The sequence below is a fragment of the Cupressus sempervirens genome, chromosome 4 (genome assembly GCF_028749045.1).
Source record: "Cupressus sempervirens isolate cs-2001-9-10 chromosome 4, ASM2874904v1, whole genome shotgun sequence".
Classification (NCBI taxonomy): domain Eukaryota; kingdom Viridiplantae; phylum Streptophyta; class Pinopsida; order Cupressales; family Cupressaceae; genus Cupressus; species Cupressus sempervirens.
This window is the reverse complement of record NC_143121.1, coordinates 262162140-262183040: the sequence shown is the minus strand read 5'-3', so window position 1 is coordinate 262183040 and position 20901 is coordinate 262162140. Positions and strand designations below refer to the sequence as shown.

General features: G+C 34.5%; 2 protein-coding genes across 2 annotated transcripts; both read left to right on the top strand.

The window, feature by feature from the left end:
- Positions 1-4220: 4220 nt before the first annotated feature.
- On the top strand, positions 4221-5713 carry LOC149561002 (uncharacterized). Its single transcript, XM_089823715.1, has 2 exons — positions 4221-4683; positions 4892-5713. Exons 1-2 carry the CDS (start codon positions 4231-4233, stop codon positions 4907-4909), a joined length of 471 nt encoding a protein of 156 aa, XP_089679841.1. The 5' UTR covers positions 4221-4230; the 3' UTR covers positions 4910-5713.
- LOC149561001 (putative UPF0481 protein At3g02645) lies at positions 4915-19087 on the top strand. The gene is made up of 3 exons (XM_089827728.1): positions 4915-5164; positions 5274-5518; positions 17717-19087. Exons 1-3 carry the CDS (start codon positions 4915-4917, stop codon positions 19085-19087), a joined length of 1866 nt encoding a protein of 621 aa, XP_089683854.1.
- Positions 19088-20901: the final 1814 nt, after the last annotated feature.

Genomic DNA, 20901 nt, shown 5'->3' with positions numbered 1-20901 from the left:
CACAAGAAGGGTCTGAAAGCCAATCCCCTTCAAGGTAGGCTGGTTAATCAGAAAGCCTGAAGAAATGCAGTGTTGTAATAAAATCTTCTAGGCCTCATCTCTAGTGAGGGCCTGCATTACCCACTTTGTACAAAGTCCAATCCCTTACATGTAAGTGGAAAGCAGCCCAAGCCCACTAGAATCTTTGGGCAAACAACAATAATCCTAGGCCACTCAATGAAAGTTGTGATGCACAACATCAAAGGCCCAAAGAATGTCCTGGAGGAGACACTTGAGCTTGAGGTATGAAGCTATAGAAGGGGCCCAATAGGAAGAGTAGTAGACATGTGTAGCAACAAGCACTTTAGAATAGATTTGAAAATTTCCCGCAAGGGAGAGTGGCTTTGTTATCCAATATTCGAGCTTCTTTTCAATCTAAGTGAGAACAACATTCCACAAATCCATTTGGGAGGCTTAGAAAGCAAAGGGAATGCCCAAAAACTTAAACATTTCTCCATGCTATACCTATTTCCACCCATACTATTATAACCACAAAGGGCCTGACTAGAAAGATTGTCAATAAAAAAGGGTTTTATGCCATTGAATGGCATATCCAGGGGCAAGAAAAAAAGTATCCAAGCATTGCAAGGCATTGGCAATATTGTCTTCCTCTTCCACCAAAGTAAGGAAGGAATCATCTACAAAATGGCCATTAGCAAGCTATGTGGAGGACTCTAGAAGAGAGATGCCATGCACCAAACCCCATGAAATGACATTGGCAAGAAGATAGCCAAAACCTTTATCCGCTAGCACATAGAGCAAATGTGCAAGAGCACAACCTTGATGAATAGACCTAAAGAGCCCAAAAGCTTCAGATTGCCTCCCATTAATGGTCATGCAAGTTGAGGCATCACCAAAAATCATCTACATAGATTGAAGAAAGACTTGACCAAATTTTGGAGCTTGAAGCATGGCCAAGATGAATGGCCACTCAATTCGGTCATAAGCTGCAAAATCAATCTCAAGAAATAAAGCTCACTGCTTGGATTTCTGGGCGTAGTCCATACCTTCCCAAGCAATAATAATGTTATCCAAAATATATCGGGACTTTATGAAACTAGTTTGTTTAGGTCGAACAATTTGATGGAACAAATACTAAATTTTAAGAGAGAGGGCTTTGGCAATGATCTTGTAGGAGATATTCCACAAAGTGATGGGTCTCCAGTTGTAGATTTCCTCAGGATCACTAGCTTTAGGTATGAACTTGATATTACCCTTGTTTATAATGATGCCTAGGGAATTAGAATTATAAGCTTCATGATACACCTAAAGAAAATCAGGGCCAATATCATCCCATAGGATTTTGTAAAACTCACAAGGAAAACCATCACATCTAGGGGCCTTATCATCATCCATAGAAATGATAGCTTCCTTCAGATCTACAAGCTTTAACTTTTTCTCACAAAAGGCATATTTCTCAGGAGCGAGCCTATTAGGAGTGACAGCAAGGAAAGCTTGTAAAGCTTAGTGAAGTGTAGCAAATGGCCCTTGAGCTATGAAAACCTTCTCATAGTGGCACACAATAGCTTGGAGAATGTGTGGTAGGTTAGTAAGAACCTGTTGGTCTTCTTAGATGCCTTTGATGCCAACTGCATAATGATGAGCCCACACAACATTCAAAAATTCTTTAGAAGCCTGATTGCCGACTTCCAATCAATGGAGATGCACCTTAGCATAATTATCTGTAACTTGCTTCTGATGCCAAAGATTGACAAGCCGAACCTATAGATCTATATCAAATAGATTCATGGCGAGGGCTTTCGAGGCCATACACAAATCATTAATTGTGGCTTCATAAGATCTTCTACGGTACTTAGCCAATTGTCTTCTATACATTAATATTATTTAATAACAATTGTAAAAAAAATTATTATAAAAATAAATAAATTATGAATTAATTCTTCATTTTCTTAAATTTTTTTAATGAGGTCAAACTTTATGATACTGCAAAAATACTAGACTAAATTTTCCTTCCCTTCACACGAAAAGTAGATATATTTTTGTAGATACATTAGTAAAGCCCAGCTAGCAATGATGGGAAATACCTAATTTCCTTTGTGTGAAAAGCAATCTCTCATTGTATAAAACTTGTACATTAATTTTAACCTTATTCAAGACCCAAATTCTTCAAAGTACTTTACTCATCTTCAACACCTCTTCATGTGTAGTAATATAAGGCATATTGCATGATTGTTCATTACTTTCAATATTTATTGACAAGTAATTTGGTTAGCTTTACTAGTGGTTTAGTTAAAATATAATATGATGTAGGCTATTTAGCAAGCTTATATTAAAGTTGGCAATCTTTTCTAAGATTATATGCATGACTATAAATGATTTTGTATGTTTTAATGATTTATTTACGATCATTAATAGCTCTAATTTATCTGTATCATAAAATGAAAAAAAATATTATATATTTCTAATTGATTATACAAAATTTTAAATTTTAAATTAGTTATTTTTAGTTTATTTTCAAATATATAATATTAAAATATTTTATAAAACTAAAGTAAGAAAAGATATAGATAAATATGAAATATTATTTTATCAATTTAAAATTTATATTTAAATATCTATACCTACTTATATCAAATAATCAAATAAAACTTAAATAATTTATTTTTCTTTTATTCATTTACTGTAAGAAACTTTAATAAGAAGAGGGATAAAAATGATAGTTGTGAAAGTTTAAATTTGGTTAGGTCTAGGGGCTTTATTAGAGAGAGAAAAATTTGCAGCTAGTCATTGTCATTATATAGTTGTGCTCTTTAAGTCTTATCATCATATGCTATGACCTACTCTTTTAGGCTCTGTTTGGCAAGGGGAATACAAGTGGAATAGGCATATGTATATTTTCAAAATTTTCAATTCTCTATTTGGATGCACCAAATCGAAATACGAATAGGAATAAAATTGGAATACGTATTCCAATTTTGACCCAAAAATGAGGATTTGTTAATCCACCAAAATAGATGGAATGGGAATACGCATTCCTATTCCATTTTTTTTAATTTTAGAAAACATAAATTTTTGAGTCTATGTATTCCACATTAAATTTTGGGTGAACCAAACAAGAACAGGAATAGTAACCTCATTTTCTATTCAAGAATAAGTATTCCAGAATAGATATTCCTATTCCCGTTTTCATATTCCCGCAGTCAAATGGGCCATTAGTCTTGCAATGATATGGTTGTGCTCTTTTTGATATCTAGTTTTGGAATGGCACTTAATTAGAACATCAATGTATCGTATATAAAAGAGATCGATCGATTACAAATCAATGCCCTTCAGAACATCCTCTCAAATCAAATGTTTCCTATTAGACCAATGAAATACTTTCGAAGTGAGCTTTATTCCCTTCTAGTTAAATTCTTGCCGATACAGTAAAGCATAACTAACAAATATGTGAAAGATGTGATTGCTCTGGTGGTAGGATCTCATCCAATAACAAGAAATTTCACAAGAATGGCATTTCCTTGGGTGGCACGGAAAGCACACACCCATTTGAATCTTAAGGTGGTTTATTTCTTTACAGGCATTCCCCGATTTCGTCGTTATTGATGGCAGAACCTGCAAGAAGAGAAACAACTAATTTCTGAAGAATAGACCATGGAGGACAATAAATTGGTCGAAGAGAGCAAGAAATATTATACGCTCTAATTAATGCGTGACCATTGGTAGAGCAAGTTATATGTGGGTTCCTCAATAATGCGAAGCCAGGGGCAAAAATTTCCTCAAATGGTGTCGATACAGATCCATTAACTATCTGTCTACAAGTGGAAGATCAATAACAATGGGTGGATGGTGATGTTGGATGTTATTCTTACTTTGGAAAAATAAGCTAATTTTGACTATTTAACACTTTTAGTCTAAGAATCAAACTAAATAGAAAATGTATTCCTAATTTTCTATTCCTATTCCATTAACCAATAGAACCAGTGTGTAATATTTAACCCGTCCCAATGTCGAATGCTTTCTTCATCATCAGAGGAATAAACTCTTTCCAAATCAAATTTACTTTCTTCAAAAGAAATTGCCGTAGAGATGAGGTTATACCCATGAGTAGGATAAACGAGTAAAGTAAGGAAGTGGCACTTACTTGGCTCACAAGAAAAGCACACACCCACTTATTATAACCCCTATACCAACGCCAATCTTATCCGAAACCCATAATTTAAGAATTGTTGTATGCATTTGTCGATGTCGTCAACAAATTCATCCGACTCTGACGAGGAAGAGACAGATTATGGAGCTCGTTTGGCTGTGGAAGATGATAAGTATGTGGAAAAGAGAGAGGAAACGGTAACTATAACAAGCCTGAAAGTGCACAAGGCTCTGCTTAAAGCCAAGTCAGAGGCATACGTTCCTCAAATGGTTTCTCTTCGACCATACCACCACAACTCTCTAAACGAAGATGTCATGGATTCTTACAAGCTCAACTCTGCAAAAGAAGTAACGAAAGACAAGCCCACTCTCTTCGACTACTTCCTCGATCATGTAAAGGAGATGGCCTTGGATTTTGAGCAGTTCTACAAGACTGAAATCAATGACCAAACAAAATTCGCTAGGACCATGATGATGGAAGAATTCTTTCTCGACCAAGTTCTCATAAACGGGTACCACGATCCTCATCAAAGTGAGGTAAGTCAAAGAAACAATGAAACTCAGCCTATGGTACTTACAAGCATCACATGTGATATTGTGAAGTTGGAAAATCAAATTCCCCTTTTCCTTCTCTTTGAAATAGATAGTACTCTACACAACAAGACACTTGGGTTTTGTCTCAACTCTCATATTCCTCATCTCTCATGCTTTCAATTGTATAATAACTTGAACATTGATTATGTAGATGAGCCCCATCTGTTAGCTTGCATGCACAAATATGTCTCATCCTTCTTGAAGACCAATAACCCAAAAGAAGAAGAAGAGGAAGTAGAAAAGCCAAGGGATTGTACTGGATTTGAACGTTTCAGAACAGCTCTTGGCAACAGGATTGCAGCCGCCTTTGGTTTCATCTTTCCTCACCCAGCAAAACAAGGCCGTGGAGATTTCGTTGATAGATATAATGCAAAAGAGCTCGTCAAGGTAGGAGAAAAGTTCAAATCATTGGCCAAGGTGTCTTGTAAATTAGAATTTCATAAGCTTTCAAATACTCTTTTCCTTCCCAAGACTGTAATATTAGAAACCTATACAGAAGTATTGATGAGGAATTTTCTGGCACTGGAATTCAGTGGAATTGATGAGCTGCCTCATTAACACAGTAGAGGATGTTATTCTGCTTCGAAAATGCAACATCATTGATCGGCACAGCATGAGCACAACGGATGAGTATGTGTTGAAGATGTGGGAGGGGCTTGCCAAGACTCTGTTAGTTTGTGAGTTTTTGGAAGAACCTCATGTCGTTAAAGCTGCAATCAGTGAAACGTTGATCAAGAATTATTACAAAAGGAAGATCAGATATTGGTGGGACATGCATGTCTGTAAACCGTTCAGATTTTAAGTTAGGATTGAAGAACGGGGCCGATTGGAGTTGTATTATTATATTAGACTAGTGCACGTATAGACAAACGGAATTTTTTAATTTTATGCAGTGATGAATGATCAATGTATTAGAGAAAAGGAACATTACTTTGATTGAGTTTATAATGCTTATTTCTTTTCTTTTAGTCAATAGGTGACATAGTATATAGATGTCTGAGTATAATTTGTTGTTGTTGCGAGGAAGTTGTTTATAATAATTGAAATAGAACCGAGACTTATCTTCTTCATATATAACTAAGGTTACTACGATAATTATTCTAGTCATAATTAAAATAATGTTCAAAATGCTATATGAAAGAACATCCCAACCACCCTAAAAGAAAAACATGGGATAAGATAACAGAAATCTATGCCCGAATCCTTAAATTATAGAGTATTATATAGTATTCAGCTTATGCAACTACAAAAAAATGTAAGAGGTTGAAGATCCCTTAGAAAGAGCTAGAGAATTAGAACACAAAAAGTAAAGAGAAATGTGATAAAATGGAGAAAAAAGCTAAACTTATTTTTTCATCTCACATAGTAATATAGATAACCATCAACAAGGGTTATAAAATTATTATCTAATTAGTGTGTGCTAGTCTTGGTATCAAGAGATGGAAGGAGAAATGTAGATACCAACATTGATGGTTCTTGTACTTGTTTTTGTAGCATGTGGAGTCTATATATTTAATGGAATCAACATATTGTAGTTTATATTACTAAGATAGTCCCATGCTCTAGGGTCTCTTCTATTATTGATATTATCATTTTATGGTAATCACATAACAATCCATACATGGTAGACCACAAAAACTCAAAACAAGGCCCCAACAACAAGAACATTAGTGGATTTATAACAACCCCAATTTTTGCTACATAGCTTTGGTGTCGTTTCTCTTGTCTATGGCTTCAATCTAAAAAATTGTTCTTAGAGATCTTAATGAATTTTTTCTTCTTCCCAACCTTTGGGTTTTTTGGCTACTATTCAATGGTGCTACTATGACTAGGGCGAGGGTGGTTATGCATCATCTCCTCCTCTAGTATTGTTAAAGATTTTTAAATGTCCTTTTCTATAGCCTCATTATTTTCTTCTAGGATAATTATCGCTCTTTTAAAGAGGACAACTATTTTTAGGATGCTGAATTGGATATGATTTATAGAGAAGATGTGTGGTGTGGATTGAGATTCTAGGGCCCTTTTCATCCTACATGTTCCTCAAGTCTATATTTTGTTTGGCTATGCACTGTTAGTGAATAATGATAGTTGGTTGGCTCCTCTTCTTATACTTGAAAAGGGTTCAGAAGCATCTAGTTGTTTTGTATCTTTTATATAGGAGGGAGACACACTCCATACACTCCTCACAGTATGGGATGGGATATCTAAGGATTGTGAATGTGGCTTCAAGATCCCCTTAAGGCTATTTTTTTAAGGATATGGTGAGAGAAGTTTCTTATGGTGGGAATAATGAGAAAGGGGTGTTTAGATATAGAAGAGGTCAATTACTAGTGATTATAGGCCTTTATAAGGTTTGGGGCAATGTCTTATTGGGTTTATTTGAGGGTGGAGTTTGGAAAAATGTGTTGAATTTGTGGAGTGCTCTTTACAATTTTAATATTTGGTTAGTGACTATTGTTGAAGGGGGGAATGCTAGTCTTAGAATAGTTATTTATGAGGATAGGAAAATATATCTCCTTGTTGGCCAAGAGATTCTCATTTCTATGGTTAATGGTGGTAGATATAACTCAATCTTTGTTTTTGTTCTTGATCTGGTGCCTTTAGATATGAATGATAGTCATTCAAATCTTTAAGGAAGTCTATCAAGTGAGGATAATGAAGTAGTCTTATGGATGTTGTCTTGGATAATGATTATTGCTAAGGTTGGTACTATTGTGATAAGGATTCCTTTTTCTTCCTGGTGTTGTAAGGAATATTTAGGGAGTTCTCTTCCCCCTTTATTTTTGAAGGAATTATGGGACTATATGGTAAAAATGGCTCACTTTTTAGGATCTTTTAAGAAAGATTCATGTTGACTTACTCTATGGTGGCTAGTTTAAGGTTGTTGTCCCCAATTTAGACTTTCTAGCTTACTAGGTTGTTTATCCTATGAATTTGGGAGTTCTTTTATGTTAAGTTAATGTTTTTAGTTCTCTTTTCCTTGCTGGTAAAGCTAGTGTTGTTAGTTTTCAAGGGCCCAATCTTGCTTTAGTTTATTTTAGATTAGATTGTGGCCCTTTTTTAGAATCTTGGTGTTACTTTATTTAGTTTCTATGGGTATGGCAAGAGGAATTCTTTATTTACCCCTCCTTTTTTCCTTTTCCTCTATAGCTCTAATCAAGAAGGATTCCCCTCCTTATGAGGTGGACTGGAGTCTTGATAGTGAAGAAGTATCTAGCTAGTGGGTGGTTCATGTCAGGTGTAGAAGAGAGATCATTGATTCTAATTTGAAACATATTAAGATGATTTTTCAAACCTTCAAAATTCTCATCTCATTGTAGTTCATTATTTAAGAAGTTATGAGTATAGGTATATTTGCAAAAGGTTTAGGGTCCTTTCAAAATCCCTTAAAATTTCTAGGTTCCTTTAAAAAACCATTTGTGCTTGGATTTGGTGAGTTTGTCTTCTTGTCTTTTCTAGTGTTGTTTTTGGTTTGTCTTTCACTATAACAAGGTTTCAGATCCTTCCAAAATCCTTTCTAACCTAATTATAAATAACCACTAAGGGGGGAATTTTATATATTTATACAATAGATATAGATAGATACATATTTTTCATAAATACAAAAAGGGTGCATTTTTATAAATATGTCACAATCAAAATTTCCACCTTCATAATATCATGGAAACATATTATTAGAAACTAGGACACAATTTCATATGGGAGTTCCATTGGGTTTCCTGTTAACTTTATCAAGTATCAAAATATTTGCATTGTCTATTTTCAAACAAAGGAGAACAAATATTTTAATCGATTTCTCAATACATAGAGAGAAAGACCTTGATGTTCCTAGTAGTTCCTAGGAAATAAAAACCCTATATTTTGTATAATTTATTTCTCTAGAGAAGAAGAGATATATCTTAAAGGTAACAAGAAATAATATTTTAGACTTTTTCCATGGAAAATCAATCCTCTCCTACTTCCACTTGCTTTGTACAGAAGGATGTTCCTATGCCTATTGTTAGCACTAAACTGGAGAAACCTAGTATCCAAGAGGACATTGTTGGAGAAGAGGAGAAGGTAGTTGTTAGATTGGTAGATTATGATGAATCACTTAACTATGATATCTAGATGTCTCCCACTACCTTGGTTGAAAAATTGATGGAGAGTACTAGTCATTTTGAGAAGGATAATGAGAAAGGGGTTAAGGACAAATAGAATAGAAAAATGTGCATTTATATGCTTAAGATATTAATCTTGAGGAAGTCAATGCCAAAATTTTGGAGGAGGACCTTCGGGATGTTAGTGTTCATCCATCATTTGTGGTGCTTCAAACTACAAAAGTTATCTCCTTGTACAATTTTAGACTTGAGAAAAGATCCTTCAATTCTTTCAAGATCCCCAATTTGAAATACAAATCCCTTGAGGATAAACTTGAAGAGCTATAAACAAGGGAAGCTAATAGACTTTTGAAGGAGAAGGATGAAGTCAAGAGTAATGACAATCTTATTGAGGAGTTATAAGGGAAAATTAAAAGAATGGATGATGTTATTAAATGTGTCCTCACTAGTTTCTAAATCTAAATATAAGCTACTATAGAAAGCCTAAATAGACTAATAGAAATATTGATCAGGATGATTGTTTTATGCTCATGCTTGACCTTGAGAATACAAATTCAATAGGAAAACCTACCAGGTCTAGAAAATATATGCATACTAGCATGTACAAGAAGCAAAAGGAAAGCCTTGTGACTCATGAGAATGAGATCAAAGAAGTGGCGGATAAAATTAAATAGATTCAACAAGAGCTGAAGAAGAATGCTATGTCTCTAGTTTAGGCTCTAGTTTTGGTTCCCTTATTCCTCTAATTTTTTTCTTTGTTTTATTTATGCTCTAGTTGTTGGTTGTATTTTTCTTTTTTTTGGTTTTGTCTATGGGCATGCAGGTCTTTGAGGCATTATTCTTTGTTGGGACCTTAATGTTTTAATATGCTTGTAAAACTTTTGAGGTTTTGGGTCCCATATAAAAAATATGTTTTAGCCCTTAATTGAAAAGAACATTTTCCATAAGAGATAAACTTGTAGAAAACCAATCTCATAATATCCAACAATTAAGATGTCGCTTCTATGTCATCAATAGAAAGGAGAAATAAATGAAATATTTTTCAATATTATTTGAAAGATAGGTGACAAAACACATCTAAAAGTTATGTTTATAATCAAAGATGATTCTTACAAACCAAAATATCTTTGTGACATGTCATAAGAAATATACCTTTGTTTGAAAAAGGGATCGTGAGAAAAGATAATGAAATAGAAAGTATATACATTAATAAATCTCAAATTAGTTGTTCATGTATGGCCACAGGCAATATTCTACTCTACGAATATCTCACAATTAACTTGAAAAGTTAAATTATTTTAGACGAGTTGTTTCCTTACTAGTATTGCACTCAAGTATAGTTTAAAAATTAACTTTTATAACATAAATAGTAGTAGCAAATTTAAACATACTATTGAAAACTATGTATACCACTGAAATTAATGCTCAAATCTAGTCCAAGATATATTCAAGAAGTTATTTACAATAGACTTGTCACCAGAAATTATGCATGGACTTTTGAAAATCATAAATTTTGACTTAATTTTTCATTTTGGATGAAATTTTATAGGTAGATGTGATGCAAGGGAAATGGAAAACCCATACAAACTTATAGGATCTTGATGACCCGATCTTTGTTTCATAATGAAATCAATATGTTAGAGGATTTATCAATTGTAAATAATTAATTCAATCTTCTATTTCCAAGAACGACCAAGTTCCAAAATGGAGTCAGCCAATGTTAAGAAATTTATTACATAATTTAAATCTTTAAGAGAATACATGTAACCAATTTACATCACACAGAAGTAAGACAATCAGTCTAAAAATATAACCATAATAGAAACATATACACACTTCAAAATGAACTGGAAGAGAAACTTCTCATTTCCATAGAAATATAATATAAATAGATTATGACAATTCTTATCACTTCTTTGCTAAACCAAAACTTCAACAGAGTCTTTATATCTCAATTTACCTCAATTCAACCCTACTACAATGGGATAACTAGAGTGATTTAGAGTGAATACTTACATTTTCACCCTCTGATCCACCTCCCTCTTTACACTCAATCGTAACAATGGTTTTATTATATTCTTGGACTCTAATAGACCTTTTAGCTTCTTATGATAGTTATAAAGTGTTTTTATTTTCCTGACCAACCATCTTCCCATTTTGGAGTATGCTAGTTCACAACTTGTAGTTCTTGGTATCAGTGAAATAGAAACATTTTATAGTTTTAGAGGTTGCAATTTTTGATACATAAAAGATAGTAAAATTTTATAGTTTTTTATGTTATAAGTTCACATGTTTCCATACATCTTGCAATGAAAAACCATGATTCAATTTCAATGAGGTTATTGCCAAGCCTCTACTTCTCAAACTAACCCTTAGCATAAGCATTGCTAAAAAATATATGGAAGTTCCCTTATATTTTTTCTCCTCCAAAGAAGCTTCTAAGGATTATTTTTGGGTCTAAGATGGTGTACCCTCCTATCATCACAAGCATCAATTTCCTTATTGCTTGGAAAGTCAAGAATACTTTTTAGAATCTGCTTTGAAGAATGGTGATGAACAGGCATCCTTATATAGTGATAGTAAAGATACTTGAATACTGCATCTTAAGGATAATAGTAGTGTTATCCAAAGAGATAGGATTCTCAACATCCCAAAAGAAGGTGGCAATGTAAGATTAATGTCAAAAAATGAACTTTTGAATCAGTTCTAAGACTGAAAATAGCTTTTTATACTATAATGGTAGCCCTATTATGATTATGAATAGATTTTAATGTATATCAATTTGAAATATATAATTATATATTTCAAATTTGTCATTCATTACTCTCAAATTTAAAAATATTATTTCTAGTTTCTTTTCCAATATATATCATAAAATGATTTGATGGAAACAAAATAATGATCAAAAAAATCAAATAGCTGTGAACCTTTTTATCATTGTAAAAATTACATTTATTTATAATTCATTACTTTATATTTTAAAATATTATTAAAATACTTTTCATTTGTTTTCAACTATCTAGAATATTTGATTAGAGGAAAGATGAAAGATATATGAACAGTTTAAAACTATTGTTGGTGAAAGGCTTTGTAGTAAAGGAATAATATTAATCATGACAATATGATGGTGTTATTTTCTTGATACCCAATCTTCGAACGACATCCTTTGCCATTTTTTGAATAAATCTAATTGAAATCATCTCACTTTAAAACATTCCTCTCAAATCAAATATTTGGTTTTATCAGCTTACAAAAATTTTCTCATTAGCTTACAAAATTATTCGCATGTTTGTGGAAGAAGAATGAAACACTTTTTAAAACAGCGTTATTCTCTCGCAATTAAATTTTTGTCAGACTGGAAGAAAATCCAAAGCTCGACCAGCTCTGATGTGAAGGATGTGATTGCATTGGTGTCAGAATCTGATCCAAAGAATGTAAATTAATAGAATGGCATTTTACTTGGGTCACAAGAAAAACATATGCCTCCTCAAGGTAAAACTTGTATACCAATTCCGATTTTATTAATGGTTGAACTTCATCCAGTGTTTTTGTTATCTAGAGCTATCTCCTAGTTTGGTAGTTTTCAATGGGAGCAAGTACAAGTGAAGAGAAACAACTAATATCTCATGAATGGATAGTGGAGGCCCAATTTTTTTTGGAAGACAGTAGGAATGGTGGTACAGTTGGTAGAACGAGTATGCGTGTGTCCTGTGAGAAATATTAAAACAAAATTTAAAACTCACAACTCTAAAAATGATAAAACTTCAAACTTGTAGCTCTAATGGCTGCATACAATAACACCTAGAGCAATCACTGCTTCAATAGGACAAATGAAACAATAAAACATTCAACTTATAGAATGATCAGAGAAGAAACACGTGCAACTACAGACATGAAATGAACTTCCTCTGTCCCTGCAATAAACTGGATCTACTGATCACTTTTTTTTTGCTCTCTGCAACTTTTGATCTCTTCAACTTCTGCTCTCTCTCTCTCTCTCTCTCTCTCTCTCTCTCTCTCTCTCTCTCCTGGTCGAATGAAACAGATCATTCCTTTTGTCTTATTTTTCCCCCTCTTTTTAGATTTCAAAATTTTCACCTGCTATGTAATAAATTCATTTGATCGTTCTGCAAGCTATCAGGGAGGTATGTGAGCATTTGGCTCTAGGGAGAAACAACAAATGTATTAAATATTCCAACTCTCCCCCTTTGTCCCGAGCCAAACAAACAAAGATCACTACTGATCCAAATCAACTACGCCAAGACTCTCTCTTAAGTGTACAAAACTTCCAATGCTTAATGGCTTGGTAAAAATGTCTACTAGCTACTGCTTAGACTTACAAAATTCTATTTTGATATCCCCATTCTCCACCAACTCTGTGATGAAGTGATATCTGATTTTTATGTGTTTGCTTCTCCCATGGAAGACTAGATTCTTGGACAATGCAATTGAAGAGATGTTGTTACAATAAATTGTGGTTTCATCCTCTTGCCTTTCATTCAAATCTGTCAAGATCCTCCTTAGCCAAATAGCCTAACATGCTACTGCATTTGCTGCTATATATTCAGCCTTTGCTATAGATTGAGCAACAATAGGTTGCTTCTTGGATGCCCATGAAATTGCACCCGAACCCCATATGAAACATATATCCGAAAGTGTTCTTCCTATCATCTAAACTTCCAGCCCAATCACTATCAATATAACCAACCAACTTGAAATCATCATTTGTAGTATACAAAATTCTAAATCCCTTGGTACCTTTCACATACCTTAGGATCCTCTTTCTTTCTTGCCAATGGGAATCCCTTGGTGTTTCTATAAATCTAAAAATCAAACTTACTACATGCATTAGGTTTGGCTGAGTTGCAGTCAAATACATTAAACTTCCAACCATACTCTTGTATAATGTTGGATCCACTCTCTTGCTAGAGTCTTCCTTGCTCAACTTCAAACCTACTATTGTTGGTGTGGGGGCTGCCTTACTGTTCTGCATTTTGAATCTCTCCAAGATCTGTCTTGCATACTTTTCTTGAGAGATGAAAATGTCATCATGCATTTGTTTTACTTCTATGCCTAGAAAGTATTTCAAGAGACCTAGGTCTGTCATTTCAAATTCATTTTTCATGGCCTCTTTGAGTTCACCTATTAGAGCCTTGTCATTTCCAGTAAAAATCAAATCATCTACATACAAGACAACAATCAAAACATTTCCATTTGTTGTCTTGATGTAGAGAGTAGGCTCACCATTGCTTTTGCTAAATCCATTGCTTATCAAATATGAGTCAATCCTGCTATACCATGCCCATGGAGCTTGCTTGAGCCCATAAAGAGCTCTCTTTAGTCTATATATTTTTTGTTCTTCACCTACAACTTCATAACTAGGTGGCTGCTCCACATATACTTCTTCCTTCAATACACCATTTAAGAAGGCAGACTTCACATCTATTTGAAATACCTTCCACTTGTGTTGAGCTGCAATTGCTATGACAGCACGCACGGTTTCCATTCATGCAACAGGGGCATAGGTCTCATCATAGTCTCTTCCATACTGCTATTTGTAGCCCTTGACTACCAGCTTTGCCTTATGCCTATCAATCTTGCCTTCAGCATTACATTTGGTCTTGTAGACCCATTTCACTCCAATCACTTGCTTCTTGAGAGGTAATTCAGTTAACTCCCATGTTTCATTCCTTTCTATAGCATCTATCTCCTCATCCATGGCTTTACACCATTTCTTCTCCTTAATAGCTTCTTCAAAATATATTGGATCACTATGAGAAAATAATGCAAAATTAACACTCTCATCATAATCTTCATACCTTTCATCTTGGTATATCTCCCTAAGACTCTTGGTCATTTTTGGTAATAGGGAGGAGACTGTGGGATCAGAATCTTCGCTGCTGCTGCTTGGCACTGACACTCGATCATTCCTAGAGGAGCTCAGTAATGACTGAGGCTGCTTGCCTTTTCTTCTATCTGCTCCTTCTTCTTGATGTTCATCAGCATCCTCTTCATTCATAATTGGCACTTTACTTGATGTGCTTGGTGACTCATCAATTGAAACATACCAAGACTAATTTTCAAAAAATTCCACATCTCTTGAAAGCATCATCTTGTTGTTCAATGGGTCATACAATCTGTATGCCTTTGATTCTGGGCTGTACCCTATGAAAATGCATTTCACACCTTTTTCATCTAATTTCTTCCTTTGCTCTTTACGCACATGTGCATATTCTACACATCCAAACACCCTTAAGTGTTCAACTATCCATCTTCTTCGTGACCATGCTTCCATTGGAATTCTATCATGGACTATCTTTGTAGGACACCTATTAATTAGGTAAACTACTGTTGCCACAACCTCTCCCCAAAATTTAGTTGGGAAACCTTTCTCTTTCATCATGCTCCTTGCCATTTCAACAATGGTCCTCTTCTTTCTTTCAGCCACTCCATTCTATTGTGGTGTATAGCTGGCTGTGAGCTCTTTCTTTATGCCATATTTCCAGCAAAAATTTACAAAAGAATTGGAGGTATACTCCCCTCCTCTATCTGATCTAAGGACCTTGATATTGTGTCCACATTCTCTTTCAGCCTAGGCTTTAAATTCTACAAATTTATCAAATGCTTCAGATTTATTCTTTAAGAAATACACCCATGTCCTATGACTGAAATCATCAATAAATTTCATGAAATAAGTAATCTCCCTAATGGAAGTAACTTGCATAGGACTGACTAGATCAGTATGCAATAATTCTAATGGATATCTAGCCCTCCTAGAATTTTCAAAATTAAAGGGAAGCCTATGTTGCTTACCCAAAATACAAGCCTCACACTTGTCACATGAATTCCCTATACATGGAAAACCTTCTACCATTCTTGTATTTGACAATAAATTTAAATCGGCATAGCGAAGATGACCATGCCAGAGGTGTCATAGCCGTGAGGGGTCTTCAATCACACTCTTTAGAGCTGATTGTGTGGGAGGTGCAACACTAACTTGAGATAAGAAACATGTTTCAATCCTCAAGGGAAACATTCTATTCTTGGTCATTTGAACTGCTGCAAGTAAATTTTTGCTCCCATCCTTTTCATGAATGACACACGTGTCATTCTCCATTAGCACTTTGTATCCATTTTGAATGAGCTGACCAATGCTCATCAAATTGTGCTTCATACTAGGGGCAAAATACACATTTTGTATTTCTCTTTTCTCACCTTTCTTGGTGCAGACCATAATAGATCCTTTTCTCACAACTGGTAGGGTTCCATTGTTACCCATCTTAATTTCTGATTTGAAACTCTTGTCAATGAATGAAAAAAAGGTTTCATTACCACTCATGTGGTTGCTACATCTACTGTCGAGGTACCAAACCTTAGGGCTTCCTTCTTCACCAACATTACACATGATGAAGGCAGCAGCATTGGGTCCACTTCCCATATTCACATCAGCCACATTTGCTTGTCCTGACTGATCATTCTACTTCTTCCAGCATTCATTTGCATAATGCCCATATTTATGATAGTAGTAGCATTCTACATTACTCTTATTTGAGTTATAGTTTTCCTTACCTCCTCTTGAAGTATTTTGTGAGCTACTTGCTCCATCTACTCTTCCTAAGCTTTTTGCTACAGCATTCCTTTGTCCTCCATTACCTCGGCCTCTACCTCTGGAGTTTCTACTTGAGCCATTTCTTTCTCTCCCCCTTCCTCTTGGATTTGACTGAGCCTTGAATGCTTGCTCTTGGAAAGATAAAGAAGTAGATCTGTTGATCTTATGCTCACGGGTTTGAAGTGTACCCATCAACTCATCCATTGTCAAAACAGTGAGGTCTTTTGCCTCTTCTATGGTCATGACTAAATTATCATATTTATGAGATAAACTCCTCGATATCTTTTCCACTATCTTCTGCTCTTGATAGTCTTCTCCATTTGACTTCAATTGATTAATCACATTGGAGGTCATTGAACTGAAGTTTGCAATTGATTCATTTTCTTTCATCTAAAGGTTCTCAAACTCCCTCCTTATATTCTGCAGCTTTACAGTACAAACTTTATCAGTCCCCTTGAAGTTTGTCTCAAGGATATCCCATGCTTCCTTTGCATAATTTGCTGCTGCAATCTTGAAAAAAATAGTTTCTGTCATTGCTACTTCAATCAAACTTAATGCCTTAGCATCCTTCCTCCTTGACTCTTTCAAATGAGTCTTTTGTGCATTTGTGAGAGCAGCATACTGAGCGGGGTCTGTCACATCATTGAACCCATTAACTACAAACTCCCACAAATCATTAGCAACCATAATGGTTTTTATTTTCTTTGCCCATGTATCATAATTCTGTCTATTGAAGGATGGTGGCTGCTGCCATATCTTTCCTGCATCTCCTACCATGTCAAATATCCCAAGAAAACAAATGTCCTAACTCACTGTGGATGTAGGGCCTCAAATCTCTGATACCATGTGAGAAATATTAAAACAAAATTTAAAACTCACAACCCTAAAAATGATAAAACTTCAAACTTTAAACTTCAAACTTGTAGCTCTAATGGCTGCATACAATAACACCTAGAGCAATCACTGCTTCAATAGGACGAATGAAACAATAAAACATTCAACTTACAGAATGATCAAAGAAGAAACACATGCAACTACAGGCACGAAATGAACTTCCTCTGTCCCTGCAACAAACTGGATCTGCTGTTACTTTTTTTTTTTTTTTTTTTTTACTCTCTGCAACTTCTGATCTCTTCAACTTCTTCTCTCTCTCCTAGTTGAATGAAAGAGATCATTCCTTTTGTCTTATTTTTCCCCCTCTTTTTAGATTTCAAAATTTTCACCTACCATGCAATAAATTCATTTGATCGTTTTGCAAGCCGTCAAGGAGGTAGGTGGGCATTTGGCTCCAGGAAGAAACAACAACTACATTAAATATTCCAACATCTCCAAAGCTCTGATCAATGCAAAGGTAGAGGCATACATTCCTCAAATGTTGTCTCTCGGCCCCTACCACCACCGCTCTCTGCAAGAGGAACCCATGGGGCCGTATCACTCATCCCTCAGCCATCTGTCTCAGATGGATATTTACAAGCTCAACTCTGCAGTAGACGCAACAAAAACCAAGCCCTTGGAGGAATTCTTGGCCAAAATAAAAGAAAAATCATCCCAATTTGAGCAGTTCTACGACTGGAAGATCAACGACAGAGAGAAGTTTGGGTGGATGATGACTGTGGACGCTCTTTTCCTCTACCAGTTTTTCAAAAATGGGTTGCACCTTCTTAAGCGGGAGGCGACTCTAAGACACAGCAGCAGGTATGGTGAAATTCTTACCCCCACACTCACAAGCATCAGGTGTGATATTGTGAAGCTTGAAAATCAGATCCCTCTCTCTCTCCTCAGAGAAATAGACTGTGATCTAAAGCGCAATACAGATGAAGATTTTCTCAAGGCTCAAATATCTCATCTCTCTTGCTTTCTAGTTTCTCGTGATGTGGAGATTAGTGCTTACGAAGAAGACAGTCATCTACTGGGTTGCATGCACAAATACCTATCGTTCTTGCAGATTCACAAGACAGAAGATAGGAATCCGAGTTTCTACGAGCGCTTCATGAAAGCCATTAACGACATGCTTGCCTTCGTATTCGCTCTCTTCATTCGTCACCCAGCAAAACGAGGCGACGAAGATTTCCTGGAGAAATACAATGCAAAAGAGCTCGCCAAGGCCGGAATCAAGTTCAAACCCGGGTCTGGAAAAATTAGGTTTGACAAGCATTCAGACTCTCTTTTTCTTCCCAAGATTGTGATGTCACACACGTACACAGAGGTAATGCTGAGGAGTCTGCTGGCGCTCGAATTCAACGACACCAATCGGGCGAAACATGTGACACAGTACGTTGAACTGATGGACTGCCTGATCGACACGCCAGAGGACGTTGCCCTGCTTAGAAAAAGCCATCTCATCGACAGGCACAGCATGATGATCACGGATGAGTACGTGGCGAAGATGTGGGACGGCATGGCCAAGCCTATGTTTTTCGCAGGGTTTCTGGAGCATGGGCAGGAGGTGAAAGCTGGAATCAGGGAAACCCTAATCAAGAATTATTATAAGAGTAAGCTCAGAAATATGTGGGCTGAGTTTCATGGGGAACATCTTTCCAGACCGTGGAAGGCAGTGGCGCTGCTGACTGCGATTCTTGTAATTGGCATCACCGCAGCACAGACATACTGTGCTTTTGCTCCTTTTCAGAAGAAATAATCCTAGTGTTGAACTCATGATGCCTTCTGGCCTCAAGTGCTGCTTAAAATTGATTTTAGTGATGTAATTGTAAAGTAGTGTTGACAATGTTTTGGAGTGGTTGTGCTACTGTCTCCAGAGTTGTAGTAATTACATAACAAGTGTGACAAGGTGGTATTTATCTTTATAGTTAATTGTATTTGTATTGATCTTATTGAATATAAATAAACAAAAATAATAATAAAAATTTACAACTAAACAATATATTTGTTTGTTTAAGTATACATAATTTAGCATTGAGCTTTCAGAGAATTAGACATGTAATCTACTAGAAAATATTTTTAATTGACATGAGAGTTCAAATAATTAAATATTATTTGCATTCAAAAAGGCATACAACAAAATGCTTGTTAATATTGAAGACCATTTGACAATGAATATTAATATAATAATCATTTGATAATTTTTTAAATTCTAGTTAATATTATGAAGCTTCAAATTGGTTGAAATCCTTTATTCAATATAAATTCAAATTAAAATATAAAATGTACAACAAAATACCAATATTAGACATTTATTATTGTTTTACTATTTTTTTTAAAAATAATGTGCAAACCAAAAGAAAAAAGAAAACATAGGTTGGTAAAATATTTTACCTCAAAATATAATGTGAGATCAAAAACTATGAATGTTGTACAAAAATAAGTGAAAATATTAATGTAGTTATTATTATTTCAAAAAATATGAGTTATATATAGGGTAAAGCCAATAGAAATTAAAATAAAATTAAAGTAAATTTTTTTATAAGGTATACTATAATTAGTAATTACAACATATTATTTTTATTTGATTTATTATGTAGTTCTCATTATGCTTTTTGATTTTACAATCCCATCATCACATGTTTTTCTTTGTAGTTCCTTTAATAATTATGAGAAATTTAAGAACACTACTTAAAAGATGTAAAAACCAACCAACTAAGATATTATTTGACAATCTATCAATATAAATAGATATTAAGAAATAATAAGAGTGATATAATAGAAACAACTGCAAAATGAGATATTGACATATCTTAATAAAATTATTAAAAAAGGGAAAGAATGAAGAAAAATGTAAATAAAGAAAACAAATGGACTATGAAAATGACATAGATTTTTAAAAAGTACCAAAAAGAAAATTCTCTTTTACAAGATTTTGTCATTCATTTGCTATAATTCTATTTAATGTAATATGAGATAGAACAATAGAGAGGGGGTTCAATTGATAATTTAATATAGGAATTCAAATGTTTGAATAATTGTATAACCTCTCTTGCAAATTTAAGAGTGTATCTCATTTTTAATCAAGATTTATTAACTTATTATTGTGACTATTTTATTTTAAATCAAAAGAATAGAAATTCTCTTCTAGTAAGATTTAGTCATTCATAGAAATAGAGAGATAGAGTTGAATTGACAACTAAATTTAGAAATTTAAATGTTTGGATTTTTTTGAATAAGTATGTCTTTCTTGTTTTTTAATTAATAGTAGCCAAAGCAAGGGGGCTGGCCCATAACAGAAAACTGGTCAACTACCAGTGGAATACCATCAATACTATTAAACTAACCCCTATTGTTGCTAGAAACAAAAACCAAGTTTTCTACTATAATTAAGAGAGTATCAGTAGGCTTAAAAAAATGCTTGTTTTCAAACTTAATAGATTAAATAAAAATATTAACAAAGACATAATAGCCTTGCAAACTAATAAGTCCAGTAACTAGTAGATTAACAACATAAAAAGAAAAAGGAGGGAGCCCTTAAGATTTTTTGGCCTCTTTCCTCCCTAGGAGGAT